Source organism: Canis aureus, chromosome 15 (assembly GCF_053574225.1).
Source record: "Canis aureus isolate CA01 chromosome 15, VMU_Caureus_v.1.0, whole genome shotgun sequence".
In the NCBI taxonomy this organism is placed as follows: domain Eukaryota; kingdom Metazoa; phylum Chordata; class Mammalia; order Carnivora; family Canidae; genus Canis; species Canis aureus.
In genome coordinates, this window is record NC_135625.1 from 23,558,380 (window position 1) to 23,574,510 (window position 16,131).

The following is a 16,131-nucleotide window of genomic DNA, read 5'->3' on the forward strand; positions in this document are numbered from 1 at the left end:
TTGTAAGACAGGAGTAGAATACGTTGAAAAAAATAATTTTAAAATATTTGTATTTTCTGTGACACCTCCTCCCCACCCAGATAGAGTACCCAGGGAAATGAAGTTCTCTGGAATGATATTAGGAAGTCTTGACACCATCAGTAATAGGATCAGTCATAAGATGTCTTCATTTCATATGTCACTGAGAGGATATCCTCAAACCTAGTCTTGATTATATTTAATCATGTTTTCAGAAATTGCAAGAGTACTTAACTTAGTGCTAGAACTTCCAGACTATATTACTTTTGTAAGCTCCCAATTTTATGCTGCATATGCATTTATTGTTCAAATTAGTGTAGGGTGTTTCCACTATTATCATTCATGACTCAGGTTCAATGTAACCTCTTTCACTAAATAGGTGTTGAAAGCCTCTTGAATGTAAAAGCTCTGGGGTAATGAACTGTATTCCAACTCAATCAAGTGTTAGAAACTTTTATTGGATTACTTTATATAGATCCTTTTACAAAGTCAAGCTCTTCACTTCCTGGCCCCTAGTAGTCTTAGATTTCATGCTGAGGAAGCCTGTGGGCTAACAGTAACATCACAAGACGCAACATGAGGACAGCAAATACTGAGTGAGTCAGAATTTGTGCCTCCAGTTGGGATACAAAGAGAAAATATGGGTCTGACAGCTCCCCGGAAGGTAAGAGAAGAGAAATTATAAATGAGAGATCTATCTGTCACATCATAGAAGGATAACTGCCCATACTTGCAGTCTAGGAAGACTCCAACTTTGTGCATCTGCTCTCCCCTCAAGGAGACCTTCTTCAGAGGGGGAAAGACCCAGAACGTGTAATTAGTTCCCATCCTAGAACCTATGAGTAAGACTTTATCTCTGGCAGCAGTGGGTAGGTCACTGTGTCCACTGCCAGAGTCTTCAGATATCCCCAACAGCCACCTGGTTGCCTTTTCCACATCCACCTCCCAGTAGTGCCTCCCTGAAGTGAAGCTCTCTACCCCCAACACGGTGGCCTCGAAGATGAACCTCCCGGGGCCGTCAGGCACATCCTGCTGGACATTCCTGAGACATATACTTCTCCGATCCTCAGATAAGACCAGACAGGGATGAGCTGTATTAGGATCCAAAGTGACAGCTCCTGCAGGGAGAGAGAAACTCAGTTGCATTCAGTAAGTCATCCATGCCACCACCAAAGACTGAGGATTTCTAACATGAAGAGGCATGCCAACAAATGGGTACAAGTCACAGGCACAGAAAAGGAAGAGGCTATCTACTAGTTCAGGAAAGGGAACTTCTGAGCTTTGTTTCAAGAACTGGACATCACAGAAGAAAAGGTGGATAGGAGAATGGAAGGAGATGCAATCTGAGGAGGAAGAGTAACGAACTACACAAAGGTTTACAAGTACCTGTCAGACCAGATAGGAACTTTGGCAGGCTGTAAAAACAGTATCCAATCCTCATCATGTACCAGCTGGGGGCCAGCTCTACTCCCCATAAAGATCTCCAAGCCTGAACTCCAGGCTTTGTTCCCCTAAAGATTTATTAAAATCTCCTAACAGAGCAGGCTTTTCCCTGTTACTGGCCTTGATTCCCTGGGATTCCTGGCTTTTCCCTGGGACTGAAATGCTCTCACCTTAAATATTACCAGAGTATGACACAGATGCCTAGAAATTGTTGCCAGCAGGCTCTTGATATTGGGTAAATCAAAAGAACATATTAGTAGAGGCTGGAAAAACCTGTGGGAATCCTCCAGAAAAAAAAAAAAAAATCAAGCTGAGAACAAGGAAGCTCAATGTGATTTCTTACACTTGAATGAAAGTGACAGTTGCCTTCATATCTCGAACTGTTCCTTCTCTTCTCTCTTTCTCCTCAACCATTAAATATTGTGATTTCTCAGGGCTTAAGACTAGCTCTTCCTTTTTACAACTTGTACTCCTTTCTCCCTAGGTGACTTCGCCTAGCCTCAGTTTTCAATACCTTCTATATATTTAAGGCTTACTTCATAAAGATGTTACCAAATACCAGTTAGAAATAACACAGGCATTTCACACATACTATGTCCAAAATGGAACTTCCAAACTACCCCTTTCTGGTTTCTACATCAGTTAATAGCATGCTTAATTTCTTCAGTTGCTAAACCATAAAGCCCAGAGTAGTCTGTTATTTCCCACTTTAATATCTAATACGGCGGCAAGTTTTGTTGCCAAATGAACTTCAATTTCTGGACTTCAAGCCCAATTCTTATCATTATTAGGGTGGTCTTAAAAGCCATAAGCCCTGAAATTTAAATTTGAGTTGTCCCAGGCTTTTAGTATTTCCAGAAGATCGGCAGAAACAAATGCAAATTCTCTCTGGAATAATGCATAGATTCATTCTTGGACTCAATTTCTAAAAAGAATATCCAAGGAAAAAAGCGAAGCTTGCTGTTAAAAAATCAAACCCCCACCCAGAGTGAGAAGGCACTACTGAGTGACACTAGCAGAAATAAATCTGAATAACTTTAGATATTGGAATTACTAGGCACAGAGCTAAAATAATTTTTGCATACATGTTTTAAGGAAAAAGAAAGCTTAAAAAATATGTTTGCAAATTGAACACCAATAAAAAATAAATTTATTTTTAAAAAATGTCTATAGGATATAAGAAGCTAAAAAAGCAAGACCAAATGGATTTGACAAAGAACAGATTATCTAGAAATGAAAATAAAATTAAAGTGTCTGTGGATGATTAAAAGAAAGCTACATATCAATGCCTCATTAACATAAATGCCCCAGTGGCGCCTTCAGCCCAGGGCCTGATCCTGGAGACCTGGGATCAAGTCCCACGTCAGGCTCCCTGCGTGATGCCTGCTTCTCCCTCTGCCTGTGTCTCTCTGCCTCTCTGTCTCTGTGCCTCTCATTAATAAATATTAAAAAAATCTTTAAAAACATAAATGCAAAAATTCTTACAGAATTAGCACATTGAACCCAGTAATATGTAAAATGGATAAAACATCATTACCAAGAGTTTATTCTGGGAATGCAAGGCTGGGCCAACATAAGAAAAAATATATTTTACCATATTAATACATAAGGAAAAATTAGGAATATTTTGGTAGATACAGAAATATCATCTAATATTCAACATCTGTTCATGATAAAAAGTTTTAACAAACCAGGAATAGAAGGAGAACTTCCTTAACCTGATGGAAGGCAACTATAAAAAACCTATAGCCAACATCAAAGTTCAAGGTGAAAGACTTAATGCTTTCTTGTACTATAAGATCAACAATGAGACAAATGTTTCTCACTGCTTCTATTCAACATTAGAAGTCCTACAACCAGTACAACAAGGTGAGAAATATGTAGAAAAGGCTTACATATTGGAAAGAAATAAAACTGCCTGTATTAATAGATTACCTGAGTATCTTTGTAGAAAATCCCAAAGCATCTATAAAAAAGCCACTAGATCTAATGAATTTAGCATTGTCATAAGATGCAATGTAAATATATACAAATATTTTTATATACTAGCAATAAATTAGAAATGAATACAATTTCAATTAGAAATGGATATTAGCACTAATAAAAATAAAATACTTAGGGATCCATCTAGTATGCCCAATATGGGTTTGCTGAAAAGTTCAAAACACTGATAAGTGAGATCAAAGACCTAAATAAAAATATATCATTTTATCCCAAATTAATCTATACATATAATGCAATACCAGTTGAAGTCTCCAATTTTCTTATAGAAGCCAATAAGCTGATTTTAGCCAAAATTATTATTTTTTTAAGATTTTATTTACTTATTCATGAGAGACACACACAGAGAGAGGCAGAGACACAGGCAAAGAGAGAAGCAGGCTCCATGCAGGAGCCGGATGTGGGACTCGATCCCGGGACTCCAGGATCACACCCTGGGCCAAAGGTAGGTGCTCAACTCCTGAGCCACTCAGGTGTCCCTCACCAAAATTATTTTTAAAAGAACAAATTTGGAGAACTCTCATGCCAATTTTACGACTTCCTATGAGTAAAATTCAAGCCAGTGTGGTACTAGCAACAGGATAAACACAATGATCAATGGACCTATTAGAGTCAATGTAGACCTGGCTTGTACATGCCAACTGATTTTCAACAAAAGTGTTAACAAGTAAATTCAATGAGGAACAGTGTTTTTGCCAAATTATGCTGGAACAACTGGATATACACATGCACAAAAAAGGCAGGGGTGGGGAGTTGCACCAGATTTTGAGTCATATATAATTCCAAAAGTGTAACAGACCTAAATGTAAAAACCAAAACTTCTAGAAGAAAAATCTTTGTTTGGGTAGTAAAGGATTTGTTAGGATATAAAAAATGCAAACATCTTCAAAAGACAATATTAGGTAAATGAAAATAGGAATCACAGATCAAACAAATTGAAGATGACACAAGGAAATGGAAAAATATGCCATGCTCATGAATTGGATGAACAAATATTGTTAAAATATATATACTACTCCAAGCAACCTCTTTTAAAATACCAATCGCATTTTTCAAAGAACTAGAACAATCAAACCTAAAATTTGTATGGAACCACAAAAGACCCCAAATGGCTAAAGCAATCTTGAAAAAGAAAAACAGAACTGGAGGTGTCACAATTCCAGGCTTCAAGTTATATTACAAAGCTATAGTAATCAAAACAGTATGGTACTGGCACAAAAACAGATACATAGATCAATGGAACAGAATAGAAAACCCAGAAATAAACCCAGAATTATATGGCCAATTAATCTTCAACAAAGCAGAAAAGAATATGCAATGGGATAAAGACAGACTCTTCAACAAATCGTTTTGGGAAAATTCAACAGCTACATGCAAAAGAATGAAACTGGACCACCTTCTTACACTATATAAAAAAACTCAAAACAGATAAAAGACCTAAATGTGAGAGAAGAAACCATAAAAATCCTAGTAGGGAACAGAGGCAGCAATTTCTCTGACATTGGCCATAGCAATATTTTCTAGATAGGTCTCCTGAGGCGAAGGAAAGAAAAGCAAAAATAAACTATTGGGACTATTATTAAGAATAAAATGTTTCTGCACGGTGAAAGAAACAATCAACAAAATAAAAGACAACCTACTGAATGGGAGAAGATATTTACAAATGACAAATATGATAAAGGGTTAGGATCCAAAATATATAAACTGATACAACTCAACACCCAAAAACCAAAAAATCCAATTAAAAAATGGGCCAAAGACAAGAACAGACATTCTCCAAATCAGACATACAGATGGCCAACGGACACGTGAAAAGATGTTCAACATCACTTACCATCAGGGAAATGCATATCCCAACTACAAGATTATCACCTCACACCTATCAGAATGGCTAAAATCAATGACACAAGAAACAAGAGGTATTGGTGAGGATATGGAGAAGGAACATTTGTGTACTGTGGGTAGGAATGCAAACTGGTGCAGCCACTGTGGAAAACAATATCGAAGTTCTTCAAAAACTTAAGAATAGAACTACCTACAATCTAATAATCACACTACTGGGTATTTGCCCCTCAAAATAAAAAAAACAAACAAACACACTAATTCCAAGGGACAAATGCATCCCTTTTTTAAAGTAGCAAAGATGGAAGCAGCCCAAGCATCCATTGACTGATGAATGGATAAAGAGGGGGTATTACTCAACCATACAAAATAATGAAATCTTGCCATTGTGCAACAACATGGTTGGAAATAGAGCATGTAACACCGTACGATGGCAATACTAGAATTAAAATTTAAGACCTTAATAAAAAAAAATATAAATCACAGAGTGGGAGATACATATGCAAAAAATATAGGATAAAAGACTGGTAATTAGAATATATAAAGAAATCACAACACTAAATACAAGAGAAAATTTAAAAATAGTGAAAATGTTTATAGATACACTTCAAAGAGACAATAAAGTGCAAATAAACACATGAAAATATGCTCAACATCACTAGTTATTTCAGAAGTTCATTAAAATTTAAAGTGATATACAACTACATATCTATTACGTCCGCTTTAAATGAATGAATGAATGAATGACAATACCAAATGCTAGTGAGGATGCAGAGCAACTGAATCTGATGCATTACCAGTGGGAATGCAAAATGACACAGCCAGTTTGGAAAACAAATTTTATAATCTCTTTCCTATATATGCAACCAAAAGAAATGAAGTCATGTCCATAAGACTGCAAATTTATTTACAGCATAAATTTGGAAACACTCAGTGGCCTTGGAATTGCAAAAGAATAAACTGTGGTATATTCATACAATGGAGTACCACACAATAACAAAAAGGAATAAACTACTGATACACACAACAAACCTGGATGTGCCTCAAATGCTTTAGGCTACGTGGAAAAAGCCAGACACAAAAGGCCACACATTGTATGGATCCAGCGACAGGACATTCCAGAAAAGGCAGAACTATGGGGTAGGAAGTCTTTCATTATACATGCTGCCATTTTTTAAAAGACTTATTTGCTTATTTGAGACAGAGAGAGAGAGAGACAGAGAGACAGAGCACGATCATGTGGGGGGGGGGGGTGTGCAGAGGAAGAGGGAGAGAGAGAATCCTCAAGCCAACTCCCTGCTGAGCACAGAGCTCAACAGACTCATCCTAGCATCCTGAGATCATGACCTGAGTCAAAAATCAAGAGTTGGATGCTTGACTGACTGAGCCACCCAGGCGCCAACATTTTTTCCCTAGAATTTTTTTTTCCCCCTATTAGACTCTGCTCGGGATCACATTTCAGGCTTGGGAAAGTGGGAAAGGATATGCAAAGGAAAGCCTTTCAACAAAAGATTGTACAATTATTTTCTTGATAGTTATCCAATGTGTATAGTATATTAAACTCTCCAGTCTTTTTAAATCCTTAAGTTCTCTGGAATCTATTTCTATTTATGGTAGGATGTTCACTTGGTTCTCAAATACAAAATCAAATGCCTTGTAATCATGAATGTGTGTCAACTTACTTTGGAGAACTTTGAGCATTCCACTCATTCCTGTCACTTGGCATAAACTCAGGTCTGTGATTTGGGCAGGCTCCAGACACTGAAGCAGTAGTGACTCGCTCCTATTAAAGAAAGGACAATCTCAGTTACCTGTGCAGACCCTGAGCCCCCACATTCAGAGGATGGATGTCATTACATGACCTCCTGATCCTCACTTAGGCCAACATCTGTATTCCCGTATGCTCACATATCAAACCCTAAATCCCATCCCAATGTTTCCAAAAGGAAAACTTACCTTTCCACAGAGCATCTCGCATTCTACAGGATGAAAAAGAGATAAGGTTACACTATTCAAGCCACACCTCTTACGAGCTGCGCTCCTGAAAACTATCTTCTAATAATGAAACTTGATTTGTATGTAATTTCCCCAGCTTTGTGGTGCTAATTCTCAGATATCAAATTTTAACACTGAATAGAAGTCAGAAAAATGGTTGAAATCATTGTTGTATTCCCAAAGGAAATGTCTGGTTTTTTTTTTTTTCATTTTATTATAGTCATGGACTACATAGTCATTTAATATGGAATCTGACACCTGATGAATCCAATGATATGCTGGCAACTTTTATATTTAACCCGGATGTCTTTTTTTCCTTCTTTTATTGTAGAAATTTGACATGTGCTATTAAGTTTAAGGTGTATAGTGTGTTATTCTGATACACTTGTAATATTATAATGATTGCTGACATGGCAATATCTATATCATACAATCATAATACTATATCATTTGATATATCCCTTATACCATGCATTACATCTCTATGGTTTACTACTATTCATTATAAGTTTTTACCCAGAAACACCATCTTGCTTACCAATGCCCCTCCACCACTACCCCATTAAGTAGCATTTTACTTCCGTTTTTTTTAAACAGGTTTAACTTTTTTAGACTCCACATGTAAGTGACATCACATAATAGCCGTCTTTCTGACTTATCTTGCTTAAAGCACAGTTGCTCAAGGTCTACCCATGTTGTCACAGATGGGAGGATATTTTCCTTTCTCATAGCTGAAAAATATTCCACTGTGTATATATACTACATTTTTCCATTCATTCTGTTAATGGGCATTTGGGTTATTTCCAAAATTGGGAGTGCATCCATCTCTCTGAAATCCTGTTTTTGTTTCCTTTGAGCATATGCCCAGAAGCGGAATTGCTGGATCATATGGTAAATCTATTTTTAATTTTTTGAGGTATCTCTATTATCACTTTCCGTAGGGGTCGGACCAATCTATATTCTTACCAAGTAGGAATCCCTTGGTACTTGGTATCAAGTGCTCCCTTCATACCACATCTTCAGCAGCACCCACCGTCTCTTATTGCTGATAGCCATTTTAACAGTTGAGAGGATCTATCTCACTGTGGTTTTGATCTCCATTTCCCAAGGGACATATTGTCCATACCTCACCTCAGCCATCTTACCCAGAATGGTCATCAATCAAACTCTGCCCCTTTACTTGCTTTTTAAGCTGTGGATAACAAGAGTTGAGGAGGTGAAGAAGCCTGCTAATAAACTGGGGATGGTGGATGGCGCTAGGTCAGAAGCTGAGCATAACTGAATCACACCTACCTTACCTGTCTGGTAGTATGTCTGGCCCTAGTAGAGAACCTAATGATTTATGTGTAAGTGCTTCTAAAATAAGAGCCCTCACTTTATAAACATGAGCACTGCGGCAGGGGGAGATGGATAGAGTCTTAAAAAGATAATAATTTACTTGTTGGAAGGTAATGCATGTTACAAGGCTTAAAATATGCAATACTATACAAATAAATCTCACCCTTGTTTTTCCAAGGTTACCGCTCAATGTTTGTGTTCTAATCTTCATGTTTATTTTGCCAAAGGCAGTCTGTGAATGTTAACGAGCATATGTCTATACATAGACACATATTCACCAAAACCAAACAAAAAGCAGTTCCGCATGCTTTACTTTAACTAAAGATCCTGAAAATAACTTTTACCACTATGGAGTTGCTTCATTCTTTTTTTCTGGTTGCAAATATTCTACTGTACTGATGTATCACACATAATTCGACTAACCAATTTTTTACCCTATCAAGGGACATCTTAATTCAAACTCATTATTGATAGCCTCAAGGTGAGAATTCATATTAAATTAGCTCTCCACTACACTAAAATTTTAGACAATTTATAATGCTTTTGATGCCTGGAAAATAACTATACAGCCTCCATGTATGTTTGAAAACCCTTGACTATTCTAGAACTGATCCCTAATGGATACTGTCCACTTCTTATTTCTCAAATCCTGTAGTGAAGATTTCTGGAATCTTACCTGGAGCAATGCTAGGGTGTATTCCCCACACTTCTTTTCTAGCTCTGCAGTGATTCTTTGGAGGCTGCAGATCTGTTCAGAAAGCCTGACTTCACTCTCCTTCAGTTTATTCATGTTCTCTTTCCCCAAATCATTCAGTCTCTGCAAAAGCATCTCCTTATTAGTATTTAACAAGTGGTAATTTATTTTATTCACTAATTCAACCACCTCCTAAACCCACTTTGCTGCCTGCCACTCCAGAAATACATATGATTAGATAAGGCCCAATACCCCCTGTGTTAAGACACCTCAACTGAAACTTGATTCTTTGACACAATATATTTATGTTGACATGGAAGGAGTGTCATGCAGTCCACTTATTCAGAAAACGACACTAAAACAGATCACATTATTTTCCTGTGCCATTTTGTTAAGAAGTTTCCTATATCCTTAAGATTTGAATCTAATAATTTAATAACTCAGTAAGAAATAATCAAGCCACTGATGTTTTTTTATCCGTACAAAGATGTTCCATGTAAGCACAAAAGCTGTTTTTTCAAGAACACAAATGATGCACATTATACCCTATTGCTGGTATCACAGCTTGTTTTTTTTTTCTTAATAAATATGCTTTCGGAGACAATTTTCTTATCTGTACACATAAAGCTTTGTTATCTTTACTAAATGCTGTAAAGCATTCCACTGAAAATACATAATATAATTTGAGAGTCCTTTACTGATGGATATAGGTTGCATTTAATCTCTTGCTATCGTAATGTTAATAATAATGCCTAATAGTATTGACTACATAATACATACAAACACTGTTTAAAGAGCTTCATGTAGATTATCACACTCAATCCTCACAACAGTATTATAAACTAGGGGTGTTATCCCCATTTTATAGCTAAGGAAATGAAGTCACAGGTTAAACGCGTGTACAAGTTAAAGTAGCCAGATAGATACTCGTAAAATAGCAGAAGCCAGATAGGAACCTCATCAGTCTGGCTTCAAAGACTACAGCATTCCCTTATTCTTACATCTTTTTATATGCACATAAGTGTATTTATAAGGTCAATGATCAGATATAGAACGGCTGGGAGAATATATACATTCTTTCAATGCATGTGTGGTTGTCAATGGATGTCTCATTCTAGAATCAGCATAATGCTCAGCTCTTCTTTCTCTCATTTCCCAAACACTATGGGCATGCAGTTTTCCCTATCTCACCTGTAGTGTTTCCTGGGACTTCTCCTTCAACTCCGTGGCAAACTCCATCAGCTGATTCTGATTGTCTTCCCTCATGCTGGGGTTGAATATGCACCCTTGCTGGCTCTGAACATTCATCTCCTCTTCAACCATCAACCGGAACCTTATCCTATATTCAGACTCAATCATCTCTTTAAAATCCTGCTCTTCTCCCTTCATCAAACACAGATATGATAGACTTCAAGTTCAACCCCACAGATAAATATTTATGGTCACTTTCCATCTCCAATTCCAATATAAACACAAGGAAATATAAGGTACAGGGGAAGAAATAAGAGGAATAAATACAAAGGACAGAGAAAGTTTCAAGTCAAGATCAACTAACCCATCAACATAATCTTAGAGGACAAATGAAGATGGGGAAATGTTAATTGACTTAAAAACTGAGAAATCAGGCAGCCCAGGTGGCTCGGCGGTTTAGCGCCGCCTTCAGCCCAGGGCGTGATCCTGGAGACCCGGGATCGAGTCCCACGTTGCATGGAGCCTGCTTCTCCTTCTGCCTGCCTCTCTCTATGTCTCTCATGAATAAATAAATAAAATCTTAAAAAAAAAAAAAACCTGAGAAATCTACAATCACAGTGACAAAGATGAGGAGACAAGGAAAATTAGAAGATGGGGCAAATGGCTTTTGCTGATACTTTGAATGGAGAGTGTGAGAAAACAGGCATGAAAGGGTGACTCCAAGGTTTTTAGACAAAGCAACTGGAAGAACGAAGTAGCCAAAACAGAGAAAATGAAATAAATAAGGGATGGGTCCCACAGGTGGAGAGTGTATTAGCAGCTCGTTTATGGATATGCAGATTCTGAGTTGTCATTTAGACAAGTGAAAGACAATGATAGAGAAATGCTGAGTAGGAAGATGGACTGCAAGCTTATCACTTCGTAATCTGAGCTAGAGATGTTTGTTGGGAGTAGCCAGCTTAATACTTCATCTCACGAGACTCCATGGAATTGAGATTTATCAAGAACTTGACCACTGCACACCACCTCTACCACTACCCCGCCTTCTTTTTCTTTTTTAATATTTTATTTATTTATTCATGAGATACAGAGAGACAAAGAGGCAGAGACACAGGCAGAGGGAGAAGCAGGCTCTATGCACGGGGCCTGACATGGAACTCAATCCTGGGTCTCCAGGATCAGGCCCTGGGCTGAAGGCGGAGCTAAACCTCTGAGCCACCCAGGCTGCCCACTACCCCCACCTTCACCGTGCCCCTGCCCCTGCCCCTGGTTACTGCAACAGTCCCCTGGCAGGTATTCTCACCTCTTCTCATTCTTCAATAGTCTAGTCCTAACTTCAGCTACCAGAGTGCTTCTGTGAAAATGGAAATTCGACCAAGCTATCCGTGTTCAGAACTTTCCCCAGGTTTCTTCTCTATTTCACTTAAGTCTACCCTGGGACGCCTAGATGGCTCAGTAGTTGGGCATCTGCCTTTGGCTCAGATAGTGATCTCAGGGTCCTGGGATCAAGCCCTACATGGGCTCCCCAAAGACAGCCTGCTTTTCCCTCTGCCTATGTCTCTATTTCTGTGTCATGAAAAAAAATGTTAAATAAATAAATAAATAAATAAATAAATAAATAAATAAATAAAGTCAGCTGCCCTGGGGCACCTGGGTGGCTGAGCTGGTTAAGCATCTGCCTTCAGCTCAGATCATGATCCCGGGGTCCTGGGCAAGGAGTCTGCTTCTACCTCTCCTCCCTCCTCCCAGCTCATGCTCTCTCACCTCAAATAAGTAAATAAAATCTAAAAACAAAAACAAAAAACCTATTCAAGTTGCCCTATATGAATTGGCCCCTTTATCTCCTGAGCTCATCTACCAGCTTCTATACCCTTTCCAACCCCAACTGAGTACACACCAGATCCTTCCCAAAGCTGCGTAACTGAATTCCTGACCAGCTTGAGTTTTCTCAAATGCCACTTTCTGAACAAGGTCACTTCATTTCAAAGCACATCCCATCATTTTTTTTTTTGAAGAATATATAATATTTACCATATAACATTAATTTTCCTTGTTTTTTTAAAAAATTTTTATTTATTTATGATAGGCACACAGTGAGAGAGAGAGAGGCTGAGACACAGGCAGAGGGAGAAGCAGGCTCCATGCACCAGGAGACCGACATGGGATTCGATCCCGGGTCTCCAGGATCATGCCCTGGGCCAAAGGCAGGCGCTAAACCGCTGCGCCACCCAGGGATCCCAATTTTCCTTGTTTTATTCACCTTCAGTTGCACAAGGGCAGAATTTTTTTTTCCTCTCCTGTTGCTAAATCCCCTGCACCTAGTATAGTTCCTGGCAAACAGTGGGACCCCAAAATCTGTTGAATATATGGTGTTTCAGGCTGAAAAAATGAGGATCAGTTGAAAAATTCTTGGAAAGCCAGTCAATTCTCCTCCTCTACCATTCTCATGTGGCCATTTACTTTCTTTAAAAATGGAAAAGATGAAGACCCAGAAGCTGGGATACCGGCACAGAATAGAGCTAAACAGGAAGAAAAGGTGTAAAATCAGAAGTGAAATGTGGGCATAACAGATGACTAGCCCTATTTTGGATAGTAATTCTCAAACTGCCTTTTAAATGGTTTCAGGGTTTATGTGGCCACCAATGGTACTCAGAATGCTCATTCCCCCGTGGCATTGGTATAAATGGTGTTATCAATCTTTTTTACCTGTCAATCAAGGGTTGCAAATGACATCTCACACATTTAAGAATTAATCTGTATTTCTCTTACCATAAGCAAAGTTCAGGATCTTTTTATAGTTCAAAAGACAGTAGCATTTTCTCTTCTGTGAAATCTCCTTTCTCCGATCATTTTTCTATCGAGTGTCTAGTCTTTCCTTATTGACTTTCAACAACTCTTTATTCGTAAAGAAAGGAACACTGTTTGCACCTATGGATTTCAAGTATTTTTTTCCCTGCTTTGTTATTTATCTTCTGACTTTATGTTATTTGCTGTCCAACGTTATAGGTAATTCCCTGCTCAGACTAGAAATAAGCACTGACCTGAATCATCACCATTCTTTCCTGTTCGTCAGCCAATATGCTTTTCGCTACTTCAAGTTTCTTCTTCAATGTGTTCAATATCCCCTGGAATAATTTCTGCAGAGAAATAGATCACAGAATTCCAGGTAAAGTAATTGCTTTAGAACAGTTAGATTTTTTTTTTTTTTTCAGATTTTACTTATTTGAGAGAGAGTGCGCTGACACACGAGACAGAGGAGAAGGAAGAGGCAGAGGGACAAGCAGATTCCTCACTGAGCAGGGAGGCCTACCTAGGTCTTGATCCCAGGAGCCTGAGAGCATGCCCAAGCTGAAATCAGATGCTTTACCGACTGAGCCACCCAGGGGCAGCAAGAACTCTTATATAAAAAATCTTAAAAAAAAAAAAATTCTATTTACTCATGATAGACACAGAGAGAGTGGCAGACACAGGCAGAGGGAGAAGCAGGCTCCCCGCAGGGAGCCGGATGTGGGATCCATGGCAGGTCTCCAGGATCTCCTGGGCAAAAGGCAGGCACTGAACCGCTGAGCCACCCAGGGACCCCCAAACTTTAGATTTTTAATCTTAGAAGCTGAAAGGCCAATAGCCCGAGGTCGGCTTTGCTCTGTAGTTTGTCTAAATATGGTATTCATTTAACATTCTCTGATAGGACACTGCTGGGAGGAATGGGAATGGCATAGGCAAGCTCTGTCCTCCAGATCAGCTAGTAAGAGGAGGCAGCCTGGGTCCGAGCGCTCCGCGCCCCACAGGACACTCACCCTGTGACCGCCGGGCGCTCGGGGGCCCGCAAGACGCTCACCCTGTGACGGCAGGGAGCTCCGGAGCCCGCAGGAGGCTGCCCTATGACGGCTGGGGGCTCTGGAGTCCACAAGTGGCTCACCCTGCGACGGGCGGGCGCTCTGGGGCCCGCAAGATGCCCACACTGTGACGGCCAGGCGCTCTTGAGCCTGCAGGAGGTTCACCCTGTGACGGCCTGGAGCTCTGGGATTCAGAAGAAGCTCACCTTGCGACAGCTGGGCGCTCTAGGGCCCGCAAGAGGCTCACCCTACGGCGACGAGTCTCTCGGGCCCGCAGGAGGCTGACCATGTGACGACCGGGCGCTCCAGGGCCCACAGGAGGCTCCCCTTGTGACATCCGGGCGCTCCCGGGCCTGCAGGAGGCTCACCGGTGACGGCCATGCACTCTGGCTGCAGGAGGCTCAACCTGGGGCCCGCAGGAACCTCACCGTGTGACGGTCATGCGCTCCGGCCGCAGGAGGCTCATCCTGTGACATCCAGGCGCTCCCGGGCCTGCAGGAGGCTCACCCTGTGACATCCGGGCACTCCGGGGCCTGCAGGAGGCTCCCCCTGTGACATCCGGGCACTCCGGGGCCTGCAGGAGGCTCCCCCTGTGACATCCGGGCACTCCGGGGCCTGCAGGAGGCTCACCCTGTGACATCCGGGCGCTCCCAGGCCTGCAGGAGGCTCCCCCTGTGACATCCGGGCGCTCTGGGGCCTGTAGGAGGCTCACCCTGTGACATCCGGGCACTGCCGGGCCTGCAGGAGGCTCACCCTGTGACATCCGGGCACTGCCGGGCCTGCAGGAGGCTCACCCTGTGACATCCGGGCACTCCGGGGCCTGCAGGAGGCTCACCCTGTGACATCCGGGCACTCCGGGGCCTGCAGGAGGCTCACCCTGTGACATCCGGGCGCTCCCGGGCCTGCAGGAGGCTCACCCTGTGACATCCGGGCGCTCCCGGGCCTGCAGGAGGCTCACCCTGTGACATCCGGGCACTCCGGGGCCTGCAGGAGGCTCACCCTGTCGGGGCCGGGCGCTCGGGGCCTGCAGGAGGCTCCCCCTGTGACATCCGGGCACTCTGGGGCCTGCAGGAGGCTCACCCTGTCGGGGCCGGGCGCTCGGGGCCTGCAGGAGGCTCCCCCTGTGACATCCGGGCACTCTGGGGCCTGCAGGAGGCTCACCCTGTCGGGTCGGGCGCTCGGGGCCTGCAGGAGGCTCCCCCTGTGACATCCGGGCACTCTGGGGCCTGCAGGAGGCTCACCCTGTCGGGGCCGGGCGCTCGGGGCCTGCAGGAGGCTCCCCCTGTGACATCCGGGCACTCCGGGGCCTGCAGGAGGCTCACCCTGTGACATCCGGACACTCCGGGGCCTGCAGGAGGCTCACCCTGTCGGGGCCGGGCGCTCGGGGCCGCAGGAGGCTCCCCGCGGGCCCGCCGGAAGCTCACCCTGTAACGGTCTGCAGCCTCCCGCACTCCGTTCACCACGTGATTCTCGTGCTCCTCGGGGCGGAAGCACCGGCCGCAGAGCAGGGCTTGGTCATCCTCACAGAACAGCCGCAGCGGCTCCCGGTGCTCCTCACAGCAGGCATCCTCTGGGATGTTCTGCCCTCGCTGGGCGCTGAGCCTTCGGGACATGGCCCGGGCCTCCAGGCCGCGAACGCCCACGTGCACTGGGACCGGAAACGAGGGCCGCGGACTTGGGGGCAGTCGCACAGGCCTGCCTCACTGCGCGTCCACAGCAGCCGCTTTCCGCCCCCCCACCCCCGACCCCCGACCCCCGACCCCTGACCCCTGA

The 16,131-nt window shown here is 42.3% G+C and overlaps 2 protein-coding genes across 10 annotated transcripts in view; one reads left to right on the top strand and one right to left on the bottom strand.

Annotated features, from left to right (window-relative positions):
- TRIML1 (tripartite motif family like 1) overlaps positions 1-16,131 on the top strand; it is a 53,831-nt gene that overhangs the window by 7,750 nt on the left and 29,950 nt on the right. The window lies entirely within an intron of this gene.
- TRIML2 (tripartite motif family like 2) lies at positions 458-16,072 on the bottom strand. Of its 9 annotated transcripts, XM_077848821.1 has the most exons (8): positions 14,966-14,981; positions 14,866-14,882; positions 13,564-13,659; positions 10,523-10,714; positions 9,314-9,454; positions 7,261-7,283; positions 6,987-7,087; positions 458-1,136 (listed from the first exon to the last, which is right to left on the bottom strand). In XM_077848821.1, coding segments are annotated over exons 1-8 (1,161 nt in total). In that variant the 5' UTR covers positions 14,967-14,981; the 3' UTR covers positions 458-546. The 9 variants fall into 9 exon arrangements, with proteins under 9 accessions (XP_077704947.1, XP_077704939.1, XP_077704941.1 ...); XM_077848813.1 differs by lacking the exons at positions 14,866-14,882; positions 14,966-14,981 and adding an exon at positions 15,681-16,061; XM_077848815.1 differs by lacking the exons at positions 14,866-14,882; positions 14,966-14,981 and adding an exon at positions 15,783-16,058.

Excerpts from the sequence above, each read along its gene's own strand:
- TRIML2 (XM_077848813.1), bottom strand. The coding sequence starts at position 15,971 with ATGTCCCGAAGGCTCAGCGCCCAGCGAGGGCAGAACATCCCAGAGGAT. Across the intron at positions 10,715-13,563 it reads AAAGAATGGTGATGATTCAG|GGAGAAGAGCAGGATTTTAA; the intron begins GTCAGTGCTTAT and ends TGTTTGATGAAG. Across the intron at positions 9,455-10,522 it reads AGTCCCAGGAAACACTACAG|AGACTGAATGATTTGGGGAA; the intron begins GTGAGATAGGGA and ends ATGCTTTTGCAG.